The 23,292-nt window shown below is 42.7% G+C and overlaps 1 protein-coding gene across 1 annotated transcript in view; it reads right to left on the bottom strand.

Annotated features, from left to right (window-relative positions):
• Window positions 1-979: 979 nt before the first annotated feature.
• ZSWIM6 (zinc finger SWIM-type containing 6) overlaps window positions 980-23,292 on the bottom strand; it is a 95,509-nt gene continuing 73,196 nt past the window's right edge. The window contains exons 5-14 of the mRNA XM_075269808.1: window positions 19,044-19,223; window positions 18,095-18,271; window positions 17,744-17,890; window positions 15,762-15,908; window positions 13,587-13,847; window positions 11,396-11,531; window positions 9,902-10,059; window positions 7,755-7,918; window positions 4,820-4,901; window positions 980-3,733 (exon numbers count right to left, since the gene is read on the bottom strand). Of these exons, the coding sequence (XP_075125909.1) occupies window positions 2,871-3,733; window positions 4,820-4,901; window positions 7,755-7,918; window positions 9,902-10,059; window positions 11,396-11,531; window positions 13,587-13,847; window positions 15,762-15,908; window positions 17,744-17,890; window positions 18,095-18,271; window positions 19,044-19,223 (2,315 nt within the window). The 3' untranslated portion in view covers window positions 980-2,870. The remainder of the gene's footprint in view (window positions 3,734-4,819; window positions 4,902-7,754; window positions 7,919-9,901; window positions 10,060-11,395; window positions 11,532-13,586; window positions 13,848-15,761; window positions 15,909-17,743; window positions 17,891-18,094; window positions 18,272-19,043; window positions 19,224-23,292) is intronic.

Below are 23,292 nucleotides of genomic sequence, written 5' to 3'. Positions count from 1 at the left end.
CAAGATCTAAGCAAGCTCCTTATGAAGAGTTTCCACGCTAGAAAATCTTGTACTAATTGCAAGAATTAGTGTCATATGCGGCTGTGGTGACCAATTGTACAAGTCAAATCTTATCCCATCAACTTACAAATCACAAAATCAATAGTATAAATGAATAAGAAGGTGTGGCATATTTAAGAGAAAACGGCAGTTTTCCCATGTTTCACCTCATTTTCTGCTTCCCCTAAATACACATTGTATGACATCTAATGTCATTACATAGAACTATATGGAGAGGGGAAGGGAAAAGTGAGCAGGAACCAAGTGAGGCAGGTGACACAGGCAGAGAGAGAGAAGCTACTGAAGTTAAAGGAGAGGTCCAGGTTTTTTTTTTTAACTTTATAAATCCAGCTTCCTCTTCCCAAATCAGCACCATGTCCATCTATAGATATTTGAGCTCACATTTTCACTACAATGGAGCCAAGCTGCAATACCAGAAGGAAAAGCGCGGCACTGTTTCTTTGAAAGGAAATAGCCATGTTTTCTTCACCTGGACAACCCCCTTCTAACCCAAATATTCTACTCATACCAATGCAGACTCTTCCTTTTCTGTAACTCCCTATAGAATACAATACTTCTGATGCACTAAGTTACGTAGCACTTTCTTCTCTACTTTCTTTGCACAAATCTAGCGGCTCTTCTCCTACTAGCTCAGGGAAAACTGCAGTTTATAAATGGAGCTTGCAGAGGCAAAAAGCTGCTAAAAATGCAAAAATATAGCAACTAGAGTTACTCCTTACGTATACAGACATGATGCATTGATAAAAACCACAGTAGGTGAAGAAGCCATGAGTCAAGAAGGGAGTGTCAACCTGTGCAAAATGGACAGGGCGCCTTCAAAAATCAGAAAAACAATCCCAGGTAACCAAAAAGGAAACAGAATCAACTTTCAAAAAACTAATTTTAATCAAAACAAAAAAAATTGTTGATCATTAACAAGTTTATAAAACAGTGATTTAGTTACATAAATAAATTGATATCAGTGTATCAAATCTTAATTACTTTCAACTTCATGAGCATGTTTACATGGGGTGATGAAGTACAACCTTTTTACCTAGTATAATAAATAAAATGAAGAGCATGAAAGTTCTCTTTTCTTCTAAACAAAAATACTTACAAACATACCTAAAGCATGTTCTCTAATGAAGGGAACGAGAGACACTAGACAACTTTTGCACCAAAAAACATAAAAGAAAATAAAAAAAACGGCTTTAGAAAGCACAAGGAATACAGAACCATTCAGCTAAAATTAAAGACACAATATTGGAACCAATAAGTTGGTATTTAATTATAATGAACAGTTTGGTAGTTAGATCTCCAGTTTGGTTATTTTAAAGCATTAAGACAAGGCAAGATAGAAGGCTGTTTTTGTTTGAAGAAATCTAGAGGCAAAAAAAACAAAAAAAAAAATAAAAATTAAAATTTGAGAACGAGTTTGAACAGTCATACCTACACAACTTTCTGTCCTGCACAAAGTCAAAATACCTATGCAGACATATATATTATAATTGTGCACAATAGGTTAGCTTATTGTTAGCTTACTGCCAAGGCGTCATGGATGAACATCAATTTTTGGATGTAATTTTTTTTTTGTGTGTGTGTGTTGAAGTGTCTCTTGGAAGATCTCTCTGCGGCCCCCAAACCCCATTTTCTTTTGTGGCATGTTATACTATTGATGCTAAGGCTTGCGGCTCTGGCTATATAGATGACGTTTTTTTTTCTAATCAACAGGCCAGGTATGCGTGTTTGGAAAGGTAAATTATTCCTACAAGTTTATAGATCACGAGTCAAAAAAAAACAAAACAAAAAACTAAAAATCGAACAAAAACGTGTATTTTCCAACCAGTATCAGCCCAGCCATGCAGTGAATCAAGGTGGCTCTGCATAGATGCCCAGCATGTAATGATCACCACCAAAGCCAACACTGAAGCGAGGCTCATGTCTCACTTGGATATGTTTTCCTCCCGTGTTTAGTCTGTTTAAAACCAAGCTACTGCAGCTTCAAGTATTTTGCATTACATAGAATATTCTTTATAAATTAGTTAATGTTATACTTTGTTTTCAATATTCAGACATATACTATAATATATATATACAGTACAATAAATGCTCTCATTCTTTTTTTTTTCTTGATAATCCCTGAGAATGTATGTTGACAGTCGCTAAGTTTCCACATGCTTGTGGTGCCATGCTTTTAGATGAACTGCGTTGCAAAGCCACATAAAGTCAGCCTTAAATTTTTTGTGTTTTTTTCTTGTATTTTTCATATCTACTAGTATTGTTGTTTTATTTGGGGTTCTGTGGTTAAGTATGCTGAAATGTAAGAATGATATACAGAGGAGTAAAGCTGGATCCATTCGAGGTACTTGTCACGGGATGAAGGGTTTAAGGATTTTTTTTTTTAACGTTTGGTATTTTTTTTTTCTTCAAGATTTTCTGTCTCTTTTAAAGCCATTTGCGTTTTTGTTTTTTTTCTCTTTGAGGCTGTGAACGAATACAGAAACAGGAGAGCTATGTGGGCTTTTGCCACTCGACAACATATACTCAGTGTAAACCAAACCTTAAACCTCTCTCATACACACAGATAAATTGAAATAAAAAATAAAAATTTTTGAAAATAAAAAGGAAAAAAAAAATATAAAAACACAAACTTTCACAACATGACAATTTAGTTTTGCAAACTCAATTTTTTAACTATACACATAATACCGGTGTGGCTCTTTTTTTGTGTTTTGACATTTTTTTTTTTTTCTTAAGTTAAAAAGGATAAAAAGGCAGGCTCAAGTAAAAACAAACCTTCTCCCCCCACCCCCTCCCCCATTCACACATTGTCAACCAAAGCGCTCACGGACCAGCATCATCAGTTTCTTTTTTCCTTTGTAGATTTGTTTTAGGTTGTCAATGAACTGTGTAAACTGAATGTGTCCGTCGTGAGCCATTAAGAAGGTCTCTCGGGCCTTGCTAAGAAACTCTATAAATTCACTGTAGTGTCGAGGACTGATGTGTGTGAGCCGCGAATGTGTCGTGTTTATGTAGGCCCCAATTGTGGCATCCAAGAGCTGTCTCAAAGGGGATTTGTCCAGTGACATAAGTTTGCCAGAGTTCCTCCGTCCATGAAGTCCCACCATCCCAGGGGTGGTCAAAGTGCACCTGCGCAAAATGTCTGAAAGTACTGTAGCACATTTGACACTTGTGACCACAAGAGGTATTATCGCTGCTAGCTCATTTTTCCCAAGAGAGTGGCTGAGCGCACATGCCCACAAAACGTCATTAATGGCAGGGTGTGTATCCTGGTTGTAACTCAGGTTAAGATGAGTCATGGCCAAGGTAGCCAGTTTGTACGCCCTCATGGGGTAACCACGGTGCTCCATGTACCGTGCTATCGTAAAAAGCTGTGTGTAGCTCATGCCAGTCGCAGCAGCATCCAGGACAATTTGGTAAGCAGTCTCAAAAGCTATGTGATCCTTTTCACATAAAGTAAGTGCTGACAGGGCACAGTTTTGAGGGTCCTTCATAGCACACTGGAGCGCAAGCGTCCTAGCACTGCCGGCCAGCTTTTCCTGTTGATGGCAGTCCAGATGCAAACGGACAATAGTGCTGTTAGACATCACCGTTGTAGCAACGATGCTAGTGGCCTCCGTTGGCGTGAAGAGAGTGAACCAGCTCTGCATGATGCTGTCGAGTGCATAAACACCTGCGTACAAAGACAAAATGAAACAAATCAGATTTGTACTGAATATTTAACCTACTCCCTGACTGCCTCCATTTTAACAACCATAAAAGTGCAGCCTTCGTTTGTGAGAACTACCTACTTTCACCATGTAGAATTTTTCCATTTCACATTTTACATGTATGGTAAATTAATTTCCCTTTCTAAATATCTATCTTCGAGGCCGAACCCTAACAAAAGGATAACTAAAAACAAGGGTCCAAATTTTCCCAGATGAATTGGCAGTACAGGGATATAGAGTGTTGTATTTGGCCATTTGTCAGTCTCAGAGATAAGTGGAGGGCGATTCCAGGCTACATTCATGGGGGGGGGGGGGGGGGGGAGGAGATCATCATTCTTGTGGTCAATGGGGGTTCATCTTGTGAATAAACTTGATGTCAAATTCCAAGTTTCCCCATTTAAAGACTCAACATTCTATGGATCCAGTTGACCTCCAGATGGATTACTACTAGAGATGAGCGAGTACTATTCGAAACTCTCGTTTCGAATAGCACACACCCATAGGAATGAATGGACGCAGCCGGCACGCAGGGGGTTAAGTGGCCGGCCACCGGCAAAGTCTGCGTGCCGGCCGCTTACATTCATTCCTATGGGTGTGTGCTATTCGAAATGGGAGTTTCGAATAGTACTCGCTCATCTCTAGTTACTACTGATGTGGTATTGTATAGCAACTTCTTAAAATGGTTGTCCCACCTGGGCAAGCTACTCTGAAATATAGCCATTGGCTCTCTGCTTACTTCTCCATTGGAAGCTCCAAACTGCATTACCATCGCTCGATTCAGAACAAGGACAAAAATACCCCATTCCCATGAACGGTCAGTCCCCTTTTCAGGATGATCAACTACAGTAATAGGACATGTCCTCTTCTATTACAATTTTCCGCACCCAAACAAACCCCCACTTTATAGAGACAGTTACGCCATCCAAACCATCTATAGTCGATGAGTAAAGATACAAAAGCCACTATACCTTGCTCGGCTTCAAAAACCCAGATTGCAAAACTAATCTAAACTATCAATCCAGAAACCGGAGCCACACACAGGTACTTACCCACTTCAGTTGCACATGTTACCAGCCATCGGACCATTTCCCGCCGCCGCCAATTTAAAGTGGATAAAGTCATACGCATTACCTGAAAGACAAGATTGCAATACAGAATTTAAGACCATAAACCAAAGGAAGCCCCCTCATGAAACGCACAGTCTAGATTTTATTGAGGAGGTCATATTCTTTTTGCACTAAGGCCCCATACATACAACAAACCTAGAAAACCCATGATTGGGGCCACACGATGGCTCAGTGGTTAGCACTGCAGCCTTGCAGCGCTGGGGTCCTGGTGTTCAAATCCTGCCAAGGGTAAAAAAACATCTGCAAGGATGACCTAAAGGACCTGATGTGTCCATGCATTACTCTGACAGCCAACCGATTTTAATGAGAACAGTTACAAGCAAGGCTGTGAGGTCGGTACGACAAACCAAAGACACAGAATTCTATTTTTTCCCCCCCACAGTCCAACTCCTTCATAAATGGCTACCAATAATGATCCTTTAAATTCTTTAAAAAGTCAGTGACTAAATTTCTTTAACAAACGACACGTCTAAGTATAGAATACCAATTGTATAATTGAAAACGTCTGACGCCACTTAAAGTGGTCCCGACTAACTCCACAGCCTCACTTTCCCAGTGGTGATACCTTACTCCCCCAGAGAATATGGAGACCTCTAGCGATGAACTGTAATGAGAGAATCAAGCCTGGAGGAGAGGGAGGTTCCAGTCACAGATTTTACTATGGAACTGCAGAGATCAGGACTCTGCACTAAAGAGGTGAAACTGACGGCGATTTCCACAATAAGAATAAATAAACTACAGCATGCTCAGATTCCTATTGGGAATTTTTCATCTACAGGTTGATGGGGTTTTAAAAACACCATCCACATGAACTGTACCTAGTTATGGATTGGCAGTAGAGATGAGCGAACACTTTTCGGAACAGCTGTTCCGAATAGCACGCTCCCATAGAAATGAATGGACGTAGTTGGCACGCGGGGGGGTTAAGTGTGGCAAAGTGTGCGTGCCGGCCGCTTCCTTTCATTTCTATGGGAGCGTGCTATTCGGAACGGCTGTTCCGAATAGTGTTCGCTCATCTCTAGTTGGCAGGCCTGAACATATACTTAAGTACACCTGTATTGAAGTGCAGACTATAACAGTTGGAAAATTCCATTTAGTTTTCAAGACAAGGGCTAAAGATGGACTAGACCATTCTTCTCAGGACCATGGAAAGTCTTGGTGAAGCCACGTCATATATTCTAATTTCTTTTAATAAGCTTCACTAATAAAGGCCATTATGTATCTATGAGTCATTGACCGATTAGCATAACAAAGGAAGGCGGTAAAATCCAGCACAGGACTCAATTACTCCGACATATTTCCTAGGCAAGCTGAAAATTACCCTAATCACTACAATGCCCCGCACTACGAGATGCAGATTCCTCCACAAATGATGAATCTTGGGATTTGACCGGTCCCATTCACTTTTTTTTGCAACCCTGTTAAAAAGCTGATGCACCGTTCTGTCTGTACATATCGAATGTACCTGGGGAAATGCGTTTTGCTTTGCAGTTTATACAAAATGCCTATTTTGAATGTATGCCATTTACCATTCGGGAATACAGGAATTGATTTCACACGCTGTTTGGCAAGGCTATTAGAAGGCCCATAGATAACCATTATGAGGAATCAATATGAAGCTTAACCTATACATCACCCCTCTGCTCACCGCTGGGGAGTTTTTACTGGAGTGTGGATGGCAAAATTTTGTGTAACCTTAACAGAAAACTAATATGTGCTTTCTACAATGTCAGTGTAAGAATACATGCGATCTACACAATGGTCATATAGAAATGTACAAGCATTCTAGTCCTAAATCTGAAGCGAAGAATAATCTGTTCTATTGTATGGGTAAGGGACCTGTAGAGGAACCTAAAAAACCAACTATTAAAGCTTTTACCTTTTTGTACGGAATTAGGGGCTCGATATGTTAGAATTGTAATATTCTGTAGGTTGTCAAGGGAGAAAGTCAACAAGCTTGTCAGGTATGAGCTTGGTTATCCACTTCTGTATTATTAATGGCCCATCATTCCAATATTTATGGCTTATCCTATTGGTGTGGGTCCGACATCCAGAACTTCCGTCTCTAATCCAGCTGTTCCGGGACATCCCTGCTCCTCATAAGGTTTACATGCAGGGAGTCATATTGGCTCACTCATCGTACAAAGTGTAGCAGTTAGAGATGAGCAAGTACTGTTTGGATCAGCCGATCCGAACAGCACGCTCCATAGAAATGAATGGATGCACCTGGTACTTCCGCTTTGACGGCGGCCGGCCGCTTAAAACCCCCCGTGTGCCTGCTACGTCCATTCATTTCTATGCGAGCGTGCTGTTCGGATCGGCTGATCCGAACAGTACTCGCTCATCTCTAGCAGCAGTGGCTTCAAGGAGACTCGCTCTTTGTATGACTTTCTGGCATGCAAACATTACTGAGAACCACAGCATCCTGGAACAGATGATCTGTGAGGGTTCAGCAGGTCTCCACTGACCATTAGTATTACAAAGATGGATATCCCCTTTAACCACACATACAGAATTCAGTGGGCTCAGCTGATCTAAATCTATAGTAAGACCCATCAGCCATTGAGCCTATACAAGGTTCTCTCCCAAGGCACATGATGTTGAGAAAGGGTCAGGCTGTTTGATTTCAACATGTCCTATCAACTTTTTTTTGTTCAAAGTAGTCTGGCATCAAGCTTGTCAACTCTCCCTTAAAACACATGCATGCTCTGCCAAGTCAAGGATGCACGTGTGGAGCCCTGGAAAGATCACCGTAGGCTGAATCAATTATGAGTAAAGCCAGCCTTACGGAGAATCTTCTGGCTGCAGAAGTGGTTGTGAATTTTAGGTCCTTATTTTATAGCAGAGTTTCACCAACCTGAAGGCCCAGCTCCAGCGAGACTTTCAGCAGCGTTATATCCGGTAAGCTGTCCATTAACGTTGCGATTTTAAACGCATCTTGTGCTAGTTTAAAGATGTGCGATGAGGAGTGAATATTTTTCTGGATGGATTCTAACACTGTTTCCAGTCTCCTAACATCACCTGCAGATGGGGGGAGAGAAGGCATTTCATCAGCATTTAGGTCCACAAGACATTGCTTATTCCAGGCACATCTAAAGAATCAGAAAAAAGTCTGGTAAGAAAGGGAATGGCCCTGAAGCACGGCTGACCGGGGAAAAGCTTTAAACGCTTAACTAGAAAATTCATTTCAGGAGAGCGAGGAGGAATTCACCAAATAAAGAGGGGAGGGGGCTGAAGAGGAGGCAAATGTAGGGGGGTGAAGCCTAGATGTGAGCATTAGTCTTGTGTCAGCAGCAGCTAGCAAATGTATATTGTAAGCTCATGTTTAAAAGACATAAGTAGCATGGCTGGCATTTGCTTAATGGTGTTGTTCAAGACCCAATGTGTTTTGGATATTGATGACCTATCCATATTATAGATCATTAGTATTTAATTGGTGGGGGCCAACACCCAGACCCAACCCTTATCAGCTGATCCAGCTGGCAGACTCAGTATTCAGCTACAAGCTGGCCCACTCCTACTCAAGTGAATAGAAGAAGTGCTGCAGTTTCCTGACACCATCACTACAGAGCTGCGATCTGCTTTCATTCATCTGAATAGGAAGAGAGTCACATTCAGCTATATACACCTAGCAAGTGGATCAGCTGATCAGTGAGGGTCTGACAACTAGACCCCACACTGATAAACAAGATAGGTCATCAGTACCCGTGTGTAAAACATACACATGACCAAAGTATGTATATGCATGTTGTAGATGGAGAAGTGAACTTAAGGGTCCATGCACAGGACTACGGGCTCGTTCACATCTGCGCCCGGTCTCCGTTCTGCAGATTTCTGTTTCCTGCACAAAACTGAGCAGGAGACGGAAACCTGCAGGACTCTTTCATACCCATTCATTTGAATGGGTTTGAAAGATGTCCGGCCATGAGCGCCGGTGAGCGTTTTATGCTCTCCGCCACGAAACAGTTTTTTGTTTGTTTATTTTAAATCGGACACAGAGTCGGACATGCAGTACTCTGTGTCTGGTTTTAAAAAAAAAAAAAAAACGGTTTCGCGGCGGAGAGCATAAAACGCTCACCGCCGCTCACGGTCGGACAGCTTTCAGTCTTCTGCATGCAGAAGATGGAAAGCTCAGAACAGACTCTGGGCGCTAGTGTGAACCTAGTGTAAGTGTGCCATCCGAGAGTGATCCATTCCAGTTATCATAGAGCAAGTCCTATCCTGCTCCATAACATCAGAATAAAGCAAAACCTCCCATTGAAATCAATGGGGGTGGCACTCTGATGTGCTATATGCATGAGATTCCTGATCATTGCTGCCGAAATTATGGAATCAATGGAAACCAAGTGACCACTTAAGAGTCCAATGATCACTATCTGGATCAATCGTGAGACTGACCTAGCGCAGCATCATGGCTTTTCTAAATAGGCGTAAACTTATGCTTACTCTATGTAAGAGGTAAGTCAGCTTGCTGGTCCAGACTAAGGAGCAGTGTCCAGCCCAATTCACTCCAATTGAATGGAGCTGCAATGCCAGAAACAACCCAAGGACAGGTAAGGCTCACTTACTGGACGCAAGCAGAAATCTCTATAGCAGGGTCCAAGAATCCCTTTAATAACTGAAAAAGACTGGTTATGGGCAACAAATCCAATTTCATTTTATTAGATGAGCCCCATATTTTGTAAAAGGTGGCACTTTTCGTGCATATGCCTGCAATATATATTCTCAGTGACTTCAATGCATTGACATGAAATATGCATGCTGCACACCAGGGAACATTTATGCAAAATGATTCCACTGAGCAGACCCATAGCAACCTAATTCTACCATTATATCTAAAGCCGTGCAAGGACTTACAAGTGCATTGGTGGTTTCAACAGGAAACACTATTTTTGTATATCTTTATACGAGAACACTTGATCTGCAGATCTCGCCACAATCTTAGTACTAGAACTTGAGTAAGTTTCTGCCACGTAAGTAACAAGGACTGGTAATATGGCATACCTTTGGCTGCGGTCAGCATTGTAGATGCCAGCTCACACTGTTGTGACTCAATATGACTCAGGGTGAACCAACGGGGATAACGGTTAGGAACAACTGAGGCGATGTGGTGTGGTCGGGACATGTCTCCGGTCGGAGCTGTGGATTCCAACACAAGCAACCTGCACAGAAAAAAAACGTACAAGATCAATCATTAAACCAAGGCTCAGTGGTCACCTGACTTATTCCATCTGCACATAGGAATGTATCCGATGCCACATTAAACACATTTATAGGGAATGTTTAACCAAGTGTCAAGAATTCAATTCTTGGATGCATTTCTAAAGAGATTTCTAGCATGACAAATTTGTCTCAAAGCAAAATTCCTTCAGTCTGGCATCCAGCAATCTAGAAATTCTGATAAGGAGTGTGCAACGAAAATTGTCACATGCTGGATCCACAGTAAGCTACCGGATAAACCGCCACTAACCCTCATGTCTGCCCTGAGAGATTACTTGGCTTCCCTTGGAGTGGTGTACAGGCCACCAAAACACAAGAGTTTTCATTTTAGTGATAGTAGGTGTCTATGCACAGGACCCTCACCAGTCAACTCTTCAGAAAGTATGTGACGCCATAGTTGACGTGTCAGATGTGATTGCTCTCAGGGCTGAGTGTATATCAGTGTATGTATGAGATATAGATAGATAGATAGATAGATAGATAGATAGATAGATAGATAGATAGATAGATATTTTTTTTTTTAATTAAAAAATTTAAAAATACAAAATTAATATAATTAGAATAATAATAGCAAGAACTAAAGGAGTCAAAATTAGCTTATTTCATCCGGTGGAGGCTGGTTTCGATCCCAGAGTTGCATGACCAGAACCAGTGTTCTGACCCCCCCCCCACCCTCCCTGATCTCAAGGGTTACTACCTGGGGTCTGGTTGACTATAGCAGCCGCCATTGCAAAATTATCTGTAAGATTAGGGAAGGAAGGAGAATTCTAGGGGACAAAGCGCTGGTTCTAGTGACCCAGTCTCGTGAACCTCCCAGATCCATCATTAAGCGTCCACCAAATTAAGTAAGCCAATATTAACCCTCTAAACACCACCTTTAAATCCCTTTAAAAATAAATATACAAACTATACATCAAATTATAGGATACTGAATATTGCATAATTTTGCTACAAAATGAAATGCTTACACCAAGTCAATAACTTTTTTTCCTCCAATCCCACTGCCCTGATGGGAAACCTCTTTCTAGTGACAGTAGATGTTCACTAGACGGCTGCTGCATTTAGTATCGGTATCATGGCTGCAATATCAATGACTCCTGCAAAGGTATGAGCAACATGAACTACGTTCACCATTTTGTCGTATTTAACATCTATGCTTTCTTGCATGGAATCTCGTTTTTGCCACCATAGGTCATCAGAATGCAGCCTTATAGATGTATACTTAACCAAAACAAAGGTTAAAAATGGGAACCCTGAATGGAGGAGCGCCGCACTTACCTCATTGCTCGCAGTGCAATCTTGTATGCCAGTTCAGCATCGTGAGGTAGGAGGGAGGTGAAAAGATACTTGGCAAATGTGTGCATTGGAATACTCTCTCGATGGATGATTTCACCCAAACCGCTGTATGGCCCAGCTGTGCCAAGAAAACAGACATTACTCCAATGTGCTCACACAGCTCTGCATAATAACACAATACTAGGTCACGTCGGCATCTGCTGCAGCTCTGCTCATGTCACTGCAATAGGCGGCTTTGGACGCTATATTAGAGCAGAAAACCGCTTAGTTATGTAAAAAACAAACAAAAAAAACAAAAAACAAGGGAACATGTAGAAATACTAAAAATCTTACATTTCAGAGAATGAATACTGGAATGCAAAGCCAAGTGTAATCCTATTGAGAATGCTACATACTGCCGAGAGTCAATAGGGGTCTCCGTAAATGGAGGGCGATCCTTACAGAAGTATATAGGAAACTGCTGCTCAGTGTCACCCAATAGGACCCTTCATTGCTTAAAAATCCACCCTGGTCAGGTAATGGCAGTACAGGTGCACCACAACACAATGCACAGCTCTGATAAAGTATAGTATAACGTCCTGCACCAGTATGATCCTCACATGATCAATAATAACATTTCCTCTTCAGTAACTACTCGCAGACATCTTGAACGATTCTGGAGTCAAAAAGAATCCAGCGAAATTGCAAGATGAAGCCTTGACGGATAAAAATCAAATCAAAGGAAAGCAATGTTACGGGCTACACAATAGGACCTCATTCAGGAATGTGTATTTTCCAAGGACTGCATATGGACCCATTGATTTCATACATGCCCTACTTGTCCATTCAAACCTATAGGTACAGTAAAGACAGACTGCACAAACCACCAGTGTCCTAAATGTGGACTTACGTCAGATGCAAAAGTCTGCGACCATAACCGGCCATGATTTTATGCCGACAAAACTGGCCCAATGCGTTTTACACACATACAAGCTTGCAAGTAGACACTACCCATAATATCCACACTATAGGGGATGCCGTACCCCTAAGTACGGCACCCCACAATCTGCAAATTCTGCAAAGGAAAATGTCCTAATACAAAAATGTGGTTATTCACGTCCCTCCAATGAATCCATCACTGCCTCTACTAGACAAAGTTGTGCTCACCTCCATAGAGCACATGATGGCTACATCCAGTCAGCGGCCATATTACTGGCATTACAGCTCTTGTACATAGCCATAATGCCAGTGTTCTTGTACGTGACCACTACAGATGCAGACAGCAGCGACCATGTGCTGTATACACACCAGGGTGACCATTTAGGCCATCTGCAGGGAACAGTCCTATCAAAGCCACAATAAGGAAAATCCTGATGCAGAAGGGAGTATTGTACTATTTGTACACCTATTACCAAACACTCCTACAGCTTTGGATCATGGATATAATAGATTTAACCCAGGTAGGACCACCAAATCCAGTGCTGCACAGCTCAGACCGCAGACACTGCTGACATGAAGTGCTCACTACTTTGTAATGAAATATAAAGCCATTTTCTCTTTTCCTGAGTTATTCTCACAAGATCATTATCGATCGGCACTCACCATCAAACTATTTTCAAGCAGCAATAACGTGTCTAAATATCTACAGCAATACCAGGACCTCCCCTAATGCTCATGAACCTCTATGGTCCTATAAATTACAGATAATCTGAATTTAGCAAGACCTAACTGTACATGGCCGATTTCCTGTAAACCCAGAATGGGTGGTCGGAGTAAGGCCTCATGCACACATCTGTGTGCAATGTCGTGTGCTGTGTTTTTCAAGGCCCATTCATCCCTGTAACCCCATACACACGGCTGTGTAGTTTCTTGGTCCAGGGCATGAGGCTGTGAGCCTGTGCTTATTATACTCTCCTCATTCAGAGCATATGCATGCTCAGCCAAGCCAAGTATGCATGTGTATAGAGAAAGGTCAGGAGGGATAACCATTGGCTGAATAGATAGATGTCAGATGAACACTCAGTGTATTCCAGCTTTAGAATAATAGCTGAAGTGTCCACCTAATACGTATGTGCAGCAGCAACAAAAGCTGAATTGCCCGGCCCATAACCATTCAAAATGACAGCAAATCATGTCCTGAAGTGACAAGGCACCGCACTTCCGTTCGCAATGAACAAAAATCCTGGTTGCTTACCTTCTAACAGGAAGACTGCTTGTTTTCTGAAGATTTTCACCAGCGTATCATCCAGCTCAATCTCTTGCAGTTTAGAAATGAGTTGCTCTTCGTTGCGGCAGACCTTCTCCTGTGCGTACAAGCCATCTGGCATTATCCGCTGCTGCCCCAGTCCTATCAGCGCTACCTCCACAGCTAGCGTTAAGTAAGACTCGCCCTCTTCAAGGAACTTGTGAGGAGACAGGTGTTGGTATTCCAGAGATTTACAATGCCCAGATCCATCTGCGGTATAAAATGCCCAAAATGAGAAACGTATTCACAACTTCCAACTGATGCCACATGTGACGGGGAATTAGACGGCAGGATTCCCCTTATTATCTACTTCTCACAAGCTTAAAGGGTATGAAGATCAGCAGGGGTCCGACAACCAGAAGCCCCACAGTTTATCTGCAGCCTCATCACAACTGATTGCGGATGTCTGTATTGTAGCTCGGCCCTTTCACTTGAATGGGACTGAGCCACGAACAAGACATGGTGGTACTCTGGAATAACCTAAAGTCAATAAATGCTAGCTGCACGTCTGCGTCAAGTGCCCATTGTTCCTAACCTGACGGATCCCATTATAGTTAATGGGGTTCCTCAAACTCTGTTGGAGTCTGCTATTATTCCAGTTAGGAGTCATTTGGGGCCAGAACAATGGACTCCTGGCACAAACATGCACCATACATAATATGATGGGCCTCCCACAGTTTTTTATATTAATAGCTGATCGGTGTGGGAACCAGGTGCTGGACCCCATCGATAAGGTTGACCCCGTGGCTTCCAGGCACCACAAGCTAGAGATACAATGAACGGAGGGATGGCTTTGTGCCCAGAGTAGAGCTACTTCCAGTAGCCGTATTTGCAGACTGGTGCAGGGTCCGATTATCAGACCCCATTCCCATCCTTTGAATCAGTATCAAAGATGACCAGAAAACCTATTAAAACTTACAGCATTGTTACTAGGATCAGCCATTTTATGGGTCTGGCCAGCCACGTGACCAGATCCTGAAAGCTCATGAATATTAATTCACTCCATTACTCTGCATAGATAATGGATATACATGAAGGGGAAGCCTTGCCTTTATTATGAGATTACGGTATATAAAAGCTTTGGATTTGGATCCTACAAGAATCAAAATTCCATTTTCAAGGGAAAAATCTGGCATCTACGACAAAAGTCCTACAATTCCCTGTGACAAGTCTCAATGATGGCTACTTAGAAGTTAATAAAACTGCAGCTGGAATGCCATCAATCATTCAATAGTAACAGTGGGTATCTGGAGTCGCTTATTGAAGCGCTGGCACGCCGTACTCCGAGTGCTGAGAAATGCCGCTCATATATGTCAGAATTATTTCATCAACCTGGAATTCACTTATAGAACATTAACGTTTTATCAAATCTCCCGTGTTGGAAGATAATAACTTAATGGAGGACCTTAGTCACAAGGCAGGGGTGAAGCGTAACAAGAACACAGGAGATGTGTGTTTATATAGTCACATCTTGGTGGTCATGCCACCGACGTATTTTGTCACGGCATCCAGAGGCGTTCATGAATGTCATATGTGAAATTATACTTGGCCCCAAACGTGGTGGATAGTCAACTCCCATGAGGGAAAGGGGGAAAGATCAGCTCAGGAGTGGGATGGGAGATCAAGAGTGGCATTTAGGACACTAGTCTGTTTTATTTAGGACTAGACACCTCCTGTAAATCTGGTGCATCCTCCTCTTAGGTCATGTGCCTGTGCAGAGTGAGGGGGCATACAGTGTGCCACAATGGCTATACGTAAACCTTGGCCAAAACGGGTGTGACAAGTTGACCATCTCTTGTATATGGGTATAGGTCCCTGTATTAGGTGCAAGGGTCAGAAAGGTGGATGTCAACATGCCCAACCCAGTGTTCTCAATGTAGACAAGTCGCGAGGCCGAACATGCATGTATTCGATAGGCAGAGGAGGGAAAAAACACCTTTGGTAGCAAGTTATCTTCCTTGAGAACAAGAGGATTGGACATTCAATATGCCAGATTCTTCCGGGCACCCAAACAGACTGTTGGCCAACCCTGCTGAAACCAGAGGATTAGGCCAACGTTCATCTAAGGTATACGGCCACCTTTACACTAAACTGCAGGTCACTGCAACATTTCAGAGGTCTTACCAGCAAAATCTGGAAAGCCATGAAAGCCTTCATCGTCCACTCTACAGGCTTCCATAAGACTGCTGAAGAGAGTACCAATTGGATCCAAAGGATGTCCCACCCAGCCTTCCAGATTGGTGATGGAAGTGACGCCTTTATGTAGAAGCTCTGTTTTTGAATGAAGGGGGAAAAAAAAAAAAAAGTCAATTTCAGCAGTGTCAAAAACCACAAATACTTGATATAATATTTAGTATACATTAAGGGGTACTCCCATATTAGTATTTCATGACATGGTTTACCCATTCACAAAAATGTCGACATGAACGCATTTACACATTTCGTTGGAATGACTGAAGGGGCAGGGGATGGGGGTTTCGCCTTTATAATGTGCACTGATGTCTGAGTCAGGTTATATTGGGAAATATACAGTGAAATAAGTAAGCCCGCTATAAGTCACCATCAATGGACCTGAATGAAAACTCCTTCTGGGGATCCTGAATATTTATTGACTTAATAAAGTCCCATTATGGTGCCATTTTATGGCATTTTGGACGAGGCGGAGACGTTTCAGGAAATATTAGGCTTTGTGTGTCTCTTTATTAAGCTCTTCCGCCTCTTCTGAAGTGGACACACAGTGTGCACACGTCTGTAGTGTTCAAAGCAGCTTCTGTGGCTCAGAGTCAAAAGAAGAAATATTTCTGGAGAGTGGTGGGTTCTGTATTATTTATACAGTCTGCAGCGAGCGCGGCATCTCCAAGCAATTGAATTATAACTTTCAATAGGAACAAATTAACCCCTTTAGGACTTGAACGCCTCACACGGTGTTACTCTACTTCACCTCGATCCACAGTTAACATCAAAAGGCAGCCATTGCTTTTGTGGTAAATGATAATCCGCTACCTGCAAAGTAAAAAGCCAGGAAAAATAGAAATCCTGGATCTCCATTTTCCAGGAGGCATAACAGAGGAATAGAATAAAATGAGCGGTGGGTATTACCATTTAACACGGCAGAATGGGTGTTGCTAGACATTGCGAAGACTCCTAATAGGCGAGAGGCTCCGGCCTTTTAATTGAGGGTGCACCCCCGTGCCCTAGAATGAAAATCTAGGCCAGTCAGGAACCAGCATAGATTTCTGGTATAACTCGCTCCATCTGTCTGGCGTGTTATAGTAAATTTGTCAAGCCAAGGACCACCACCCTAATATGGTTTCCGCCTTGCTATAACACTTCTGTAACAAGGGGCAAACAGGGTACAGGACTGACAAGGTGTTGAATATTTGGCTGTGCACCAAATATGCACCACACCTGAACCCATCGACACCAAAAAACTGTCTTAGATGGGGGGCTAGTAGATTGCACCCATTGCAGAGGGACAACTTTTTGACATGCCATTTCTTCATACATTTTCAAGACGAGTAGTACAATATGGTGCATTGCTATTTTTTAGAATTGCGGTCATGACACGTCTCCTTGCAGAACATTACTTATATTCATATACGTACTTATATAATCAAATATCCAAATGAAGTGCCCGACCCAGGGGCACAGGGGGTTGTACAGGATTAGAAACAATATGGCTACTTCTTTCTACAAATCAAGCCACACTAGTCCATCAGTTGTGATCAACCCAGCTCCAATGTAAAGAAAATGGCACAAATGCAAAAGCCTTGGACAAATGTGACTGATCTGACTGAAGGGGTATACAGCCCTCTTGCTTCCATCTAGTAGCATCAAACCAACCTGTGATTTAGTAGCCTACATGGCAGTGCTCCACGTCTGTAGACATACAATTAAATATGGAATATGCCCATTTATTGGAGCTCAAGAATAACCTATTCAATCCGCTGGGCCCTTACAGAAACGTCAATAGGGGGGATATAAAGGGTATATTGTCCCTGTAATGAAAGCAGCAGACACAAGTAATGCTGCCAGGCCTTGTGCGTGTTCTTCCAGATACAGATTGGCTCTGAAGTCTTCAGCGGCATGCTATATTAGATACATACCTTTCTTCTGTAGCCGGAACATATCCATTCTTTTCTGCTGTTGTCTTCTAAGAGTGTTGACAATGGCTATTGCTAGTCGGAGGGCCTCCCGTGGGTAGCCATGTGACCTCAGAGCGTCCACCCGCGCACATGCTGTAGGGACGTGCTCTAAAGAGACAGAAGGTACAGTCATCACTTGTCCCAGCCATGTCGACATATTTTGCTTGCCCTACAGGCCTGATATGAGAACAAAATCATCTCTCATGGCTGAGCATTTCTCGTGCCCACCACCGCTCCTAAAATTTACAGCTCTAAAGAATAAGTGAACAAAGCGGCCAGTCACAGCGTAGTCTTTGTGGCTGGGCAACTTACCGTGCCAAAGGGGCCACCCACGGGAGTCAAAGAGGGAATTTTCAGTGTCGTCATGGTAACAGTAGTTGGTATAAAGGTCACTGCTGATAATGTGCTGTAAGTGGCTGTCCTGCCAGTGGAGGTCGCACGCCTCGATGGCTCGTGTGAACACTGTTCGATGAGGCCTGTGTGAGGAATCTGCGGACAAGAAATACCAGACTGAGAACGAGCAAAAATAGAAAATAAAAAAAAGAAACCTTCTAAAAATAAAACATTTATTTAACAGTAAACATGAGAGGAGACAGATTTGTGTTTTGTGCCGAATGCGCTCATAGCATGCCTAAGCACTGGGAAAGCTCCTGGTGCGTACGCCAAACAGCCACGGTTCACCACTGAACCAAAGGATAGCTTTTTGTCATCCCATAGTCTTTACTGCCCTAGGCTGGGTTCACATCTGTGTTCGGAAACCCAGTTGCAGTGACCGACAAAAACCGTCAGACAAAAACAGTGCTCAGAGTCCGGCAGTGTGAAAGAACGGACACATGACAGACACCATTATAGTTAATGGGGTCCATCAGGAAGGGTTGGTGTCCACCGTTTTAGTGGTCTGAGTGTCCGTTTCAGTCCTCCAATGTTACCGGTAACCAACATGTAACTGCAGAGGCCACCGACTGACTGCTGCAATCTCTGCATTTCCAGTATGGACAGGGCGAAAATGGACGGAAAGGGGGAGACGCCAAATTAAGGACCAGGGTGAGGCTTTTATTAAGCTTTACGCCTTTATAGCCAATGGCTGACATAGTGTGTGTTATACATCAAGGATACAAATATAAGGTAGAGGAGCCACTTTTACATAAGACTGCCAGTAAACCTTCGATATTCTAATGCACAAACAGGAACACTATATATTTTGCCCTGCTGCATGCATACACAATTATATACCCGCGTACACAGATGTCAGCTCTCTCACCTTGGTTGGCATTTCCAGCCTGAGGCAATGCATTGGTTAAGTTAGGCAGCTCATTTCCGTGGTTGCCATCTTCCCAGGGACAGACATCCACGCTGTTCCATTTTTTCAGCTGTTTCAGCCAACTGGCCTTCTGCTCAGGCTTGCAATGGGGATTCAAGACTATGCACATCCAAAGAGCACCTAGCGGGGGGAAGGAGACACGGTCAGATGATGTCCACCACCTGTAATGCCATTTTATACCAAAGTATTCTTCAGCACAATAGAAAAACAATTCGGAGGACAAAAACAGTGATCATCGCCCTGCAAATTATTAAAGAGATGCCTATTGAGGTTCGAACAAAAAAAAAAAACAAAAAAAAAAAAACAACTAATTGTTCAATGCAGAAAATGGCACAGATGCTGATATAAAATATTTACACGTGTAAATGTATAGAAAGCAATGCAAATGCCTCAGATGAGAGTAAAACGACAAACAAGAGAGACCGTTCTGTAGGCAATACCGTGAGCAGTCGGCAGATCGGCCCACATCTGCCACATCACTAGCCACATGGTGAGGGAACCATATTGTATATCACACAAGTGCTCTGGTTCAGGGTCAGACTTCTTTTTAAAACAAAACAAAAAAAAAACAAAACACCAAAAGACATACCCAGAGTCTAATCTTTCATCTTCAAGAGGCGATCGGGTCAAATCTCACGGCGACCTGTACATTCACATTTAATATTCTACATTAAACATCAGGTTTTAGTCCTTCTCACAATGTCCAATCACATCGCGGCTTCTACTTAGCTAGAGCAGTCTACGGAATTAAAGCAGAACTCTAACTCGTTGCTATGGCCCACAGAATTTCAGAGTTTTGACAATGGATACCAGTTGTGTCTGCAATGAATCCATAAATTAAAGGGGTTGTCTGCTATGCCAACAAGATTCAGAAACATACTGCGGTGTAATGGTATATGGAAATAAATTGCGCCATAGGTTACTGGATGGTATCGACATCTGTCAAGACATTGTAGAGTGCTAAACTTACGATCAAAAAAGTCCTGCATGCAGGACTTTCATCGGGCACAGTGGCAGATGTATGTAATGGCTGATGGACCCCATTATAGTCAACGGGCTCAGACTATAGGTCTCCATTAGATGGATTTGTCTCTGTTCCTATGACAGAATGCTTGAGTGAATTTTGTCATCGCTCCTTCACCCTTTACCAGTGTACTCGATCACCATGGTTTGTTTACAAGATGGCTGTCTCCTCTGCATGTAAAGGCAGCAGCCAACATCCTGAAAACCAGTGGACGCTACAGTTCATATCGCTACCCATCAACAATCTGAAGGTGCAAGCCTAGGGGGCAATATCACTACCGTTGGTGACCATACGCAGTCCGTAGCTATTGCCCGTTACAAGATTTTAGCAACGGACACTAGCTGAACAGTCAGAAATCCATTAAAATTTGCATTCATTTCAATGGGATTCTATCTTGTGTGTTTTTCCAACGGACAAAAATAAAAAAAATCCTACATGGAGGACTTTTTTAAAAAAAAATTTTTTTTTACATTGAAGTCTATGAGCAACAGACCCTGATCAGTTCCGATATCGGACACAGTCATAACGGAATCCAACGGTAGTGTGAACCCTTCCTAAGACTAAATTAACATTGGCGTCCTCATTTGGGGACGCAGTTGCAAGTGCATCCAAAACCCAAAAGTGAAAAAGCCCTGCAAATCCAACTTTTTCATCCCATGATTTCAAGTTTAAAGTATGGATCCCATTACCGTTAATGGGGTTCATCAGCTTAATTTGTGACCAGTGTGGCAATGGTCCGTCAATCCTCCCAACAGACCAGAGCAACGGAAAGGTTGAAGCATGTGCAAACCTAGCAAGAGGCAATAACTGCAGTGCATGGAGGTTCTAAAAAATTTTTTGGTAAGGCGACAACCCTTTCATTGAAAAAGGAGAGCGTTCACACGTCTATAGCTGATAAGTCAGGATGTAACACGTATATCCAAGTACTGGGGTCATTGCATAAAATGATGCTGCTCCGACTGAGCCTACATAAACCTGGAAGTGTAACCGGCAGATTCTTACAGATCACACATGATGTGACCAATAGTGGTGCACATAATAGTACTGACACATCACACCGTCCAAGTAACCACTAAAACACACTATATGTCAGTGTATAATACTAAAGTGCAAGCAGCCCACACCAAAATAAATCCCAGGGACCCGTCAACCACGTCTTGCCAAGCAAGAAGCAGCCTGCATGTGAATAAATGAACGCAGACATACCTGCAGCAAACAAAAGGCAAATTATTATTCAGCGTCTCATTTACAGACCACAAGTCGCTCTCCCGTCATCCATCATGTCTTCAGCTGCTTTTTAATGGGACCAGACTCCTTTTTATTGTCATTATTTCAGTAATTAGGTTAACCGAGAAATTTGTTTAACATTATCTTTTTCCCTTTGAAGAACTGCAAGAGAAATCTAATTTGTGCTGACATTTCACACATACCATGGGCTGGCAATCTGCATCCCTGACACTGCATATCGGGTGCGTCTGACTGCATCAAGGTCTGAAACAAGCCAATTTTCACATGGAGAGATTTTTTAATCAGCTGTCTCTTCACCGACGTGAACTCTGACAGCGGCATGAAGAACGTCTGAAAGTGCTATTCAGCCACACTTCATTTGCTCATTAAAGGATGCGTTTTTGCACACTTGAGGACATTTGCTCAGTCACTTGAACAATCTGCTGGAGCAGGAGATTCTGCGAGAAAGTGCCGATCGAGGCAATCCGAGCAAGGACATAGCGGCCTCTCCTTATATTCTGGCCACTGCATAGTCTATAGGCAGGAAGCAAGGAAAAATACTAAACCGCCAGGGGCTGGGGGGTTAACCCCATCGGTGCGGAGCCGAACCTGTAAGGTTGAATTTAAAGGCCTGTCTGTGCACCGTGGAGACCTCATACAATTACCTCCAGAGGTCATGCATGGAATCACACTATGAAGGATTGGACTCCCAGTCCTGACACGTAGATCGCCAGCCGAGGGGGATGGTGGAGCACGGGATTACCATCCGCTGTAGATTCAGATAAGGACACAATAATAATAATTACGCAAACGTTTCCCATTGACCTTGATCGGGAAAACTAGAAATAAAGCACACAATGGATGTATACCTTTGTACAGAACTATAAAAATATATTTTTTGCAGTATGTTAATGCATAGTGCAAGAAACATGCCAATGCATACTAGTGCCTAAAGCTGCATGTACCTTAAAGGGACAGTACCATCCATAAAAACAGAAATAAAAGCCAAAATGCAATTTAGCCTAATTTTGCAAAGTGTGCTATTTCTGCATGCCATTTTTTTTTTTAACAATTAACTGCTTGCAATAGCACCCCCTGGTGTACATGAGGCTCTTATGCAACTATACATAGAATACAGTACAGCTTCTGCGGTAATCTCAGTGAAGACAGCAGACCTGGTTTTATCTAGGATTGAACATACCGGTGGCTTACTCCGCACAGTCTCGCAGAAAAGGTAGAGAACATTTAAGGGGTATTCCCATCACGCTTGTTCACCAATCTGCAGGCTCTGTGCTCCATTCACTTCCTGGTTTTCTCGGCACATTGGTGGGCGGGGTTTCACTTGATCTGCTATCTGCCATGTTTGCACTCAGTAATCAGGGATTGGTTGTAAATGCATTACTTCAGTATGAAGCTGATGCAGCAGAGCTGGATTTGAGTCAGCTTACATTACATACAGAGGTAACGGACTCCTTATCTCAGCCTTTATCAGCCAAATTCAATTAAACCGGAATCAGAAGTGCCGGGGCTCTCACCTCCCCCTTCCCCTATCTGAGGAGCTCTGTTATTTGTCAGACATACACAGCTCAGAGCTGTTGCTGAGCACTCAGATCCTCCCCCCTGAGAGCAGGCAGCTACATCACTTGGGAACTGAGACGATAATCCCAAGGGCCATAGAAAATTAGTGTAAACAATGAAGTGAATAAATAAAGATAGCGGCCAAACAAAAGTTTTGATAAGGCAATGTATTTAGGAAAAGTCTTAAAACCACATAAACTAGCAGTATAGATAGGATCCTTGTTGTGGGACAACCCCTTTTAGTAACCTCACCACTGAAAGATACGCCGTCCTCTAAGATCATTCTTGTCTAGCCATAAAGGAAAAGAGCAGCACAAACTGGTAAGGTGGTTATTCCAAGTGATGGCACAAAGCCTTTAA

The sequence above is a fragment of the Leptodactylus fuscus genome, chromosome 1 (assembly GCF_031893055.1).
Source record: "Leptodactylus fuscus isolate aLepFus1 chromosome 1, aLepFus1.hap2, whole genome shotgun sequence".
Classification (NCBI taxonomy): Eukaryota; Metazoa; Chordata; class Amphibia; order Anura; family Leptodactylidae; genus Leptodactylus; species Leptodactylus fuscus.
This window is presented reverse-complemented; position numbering and strand designations above follow the sequence as displayed.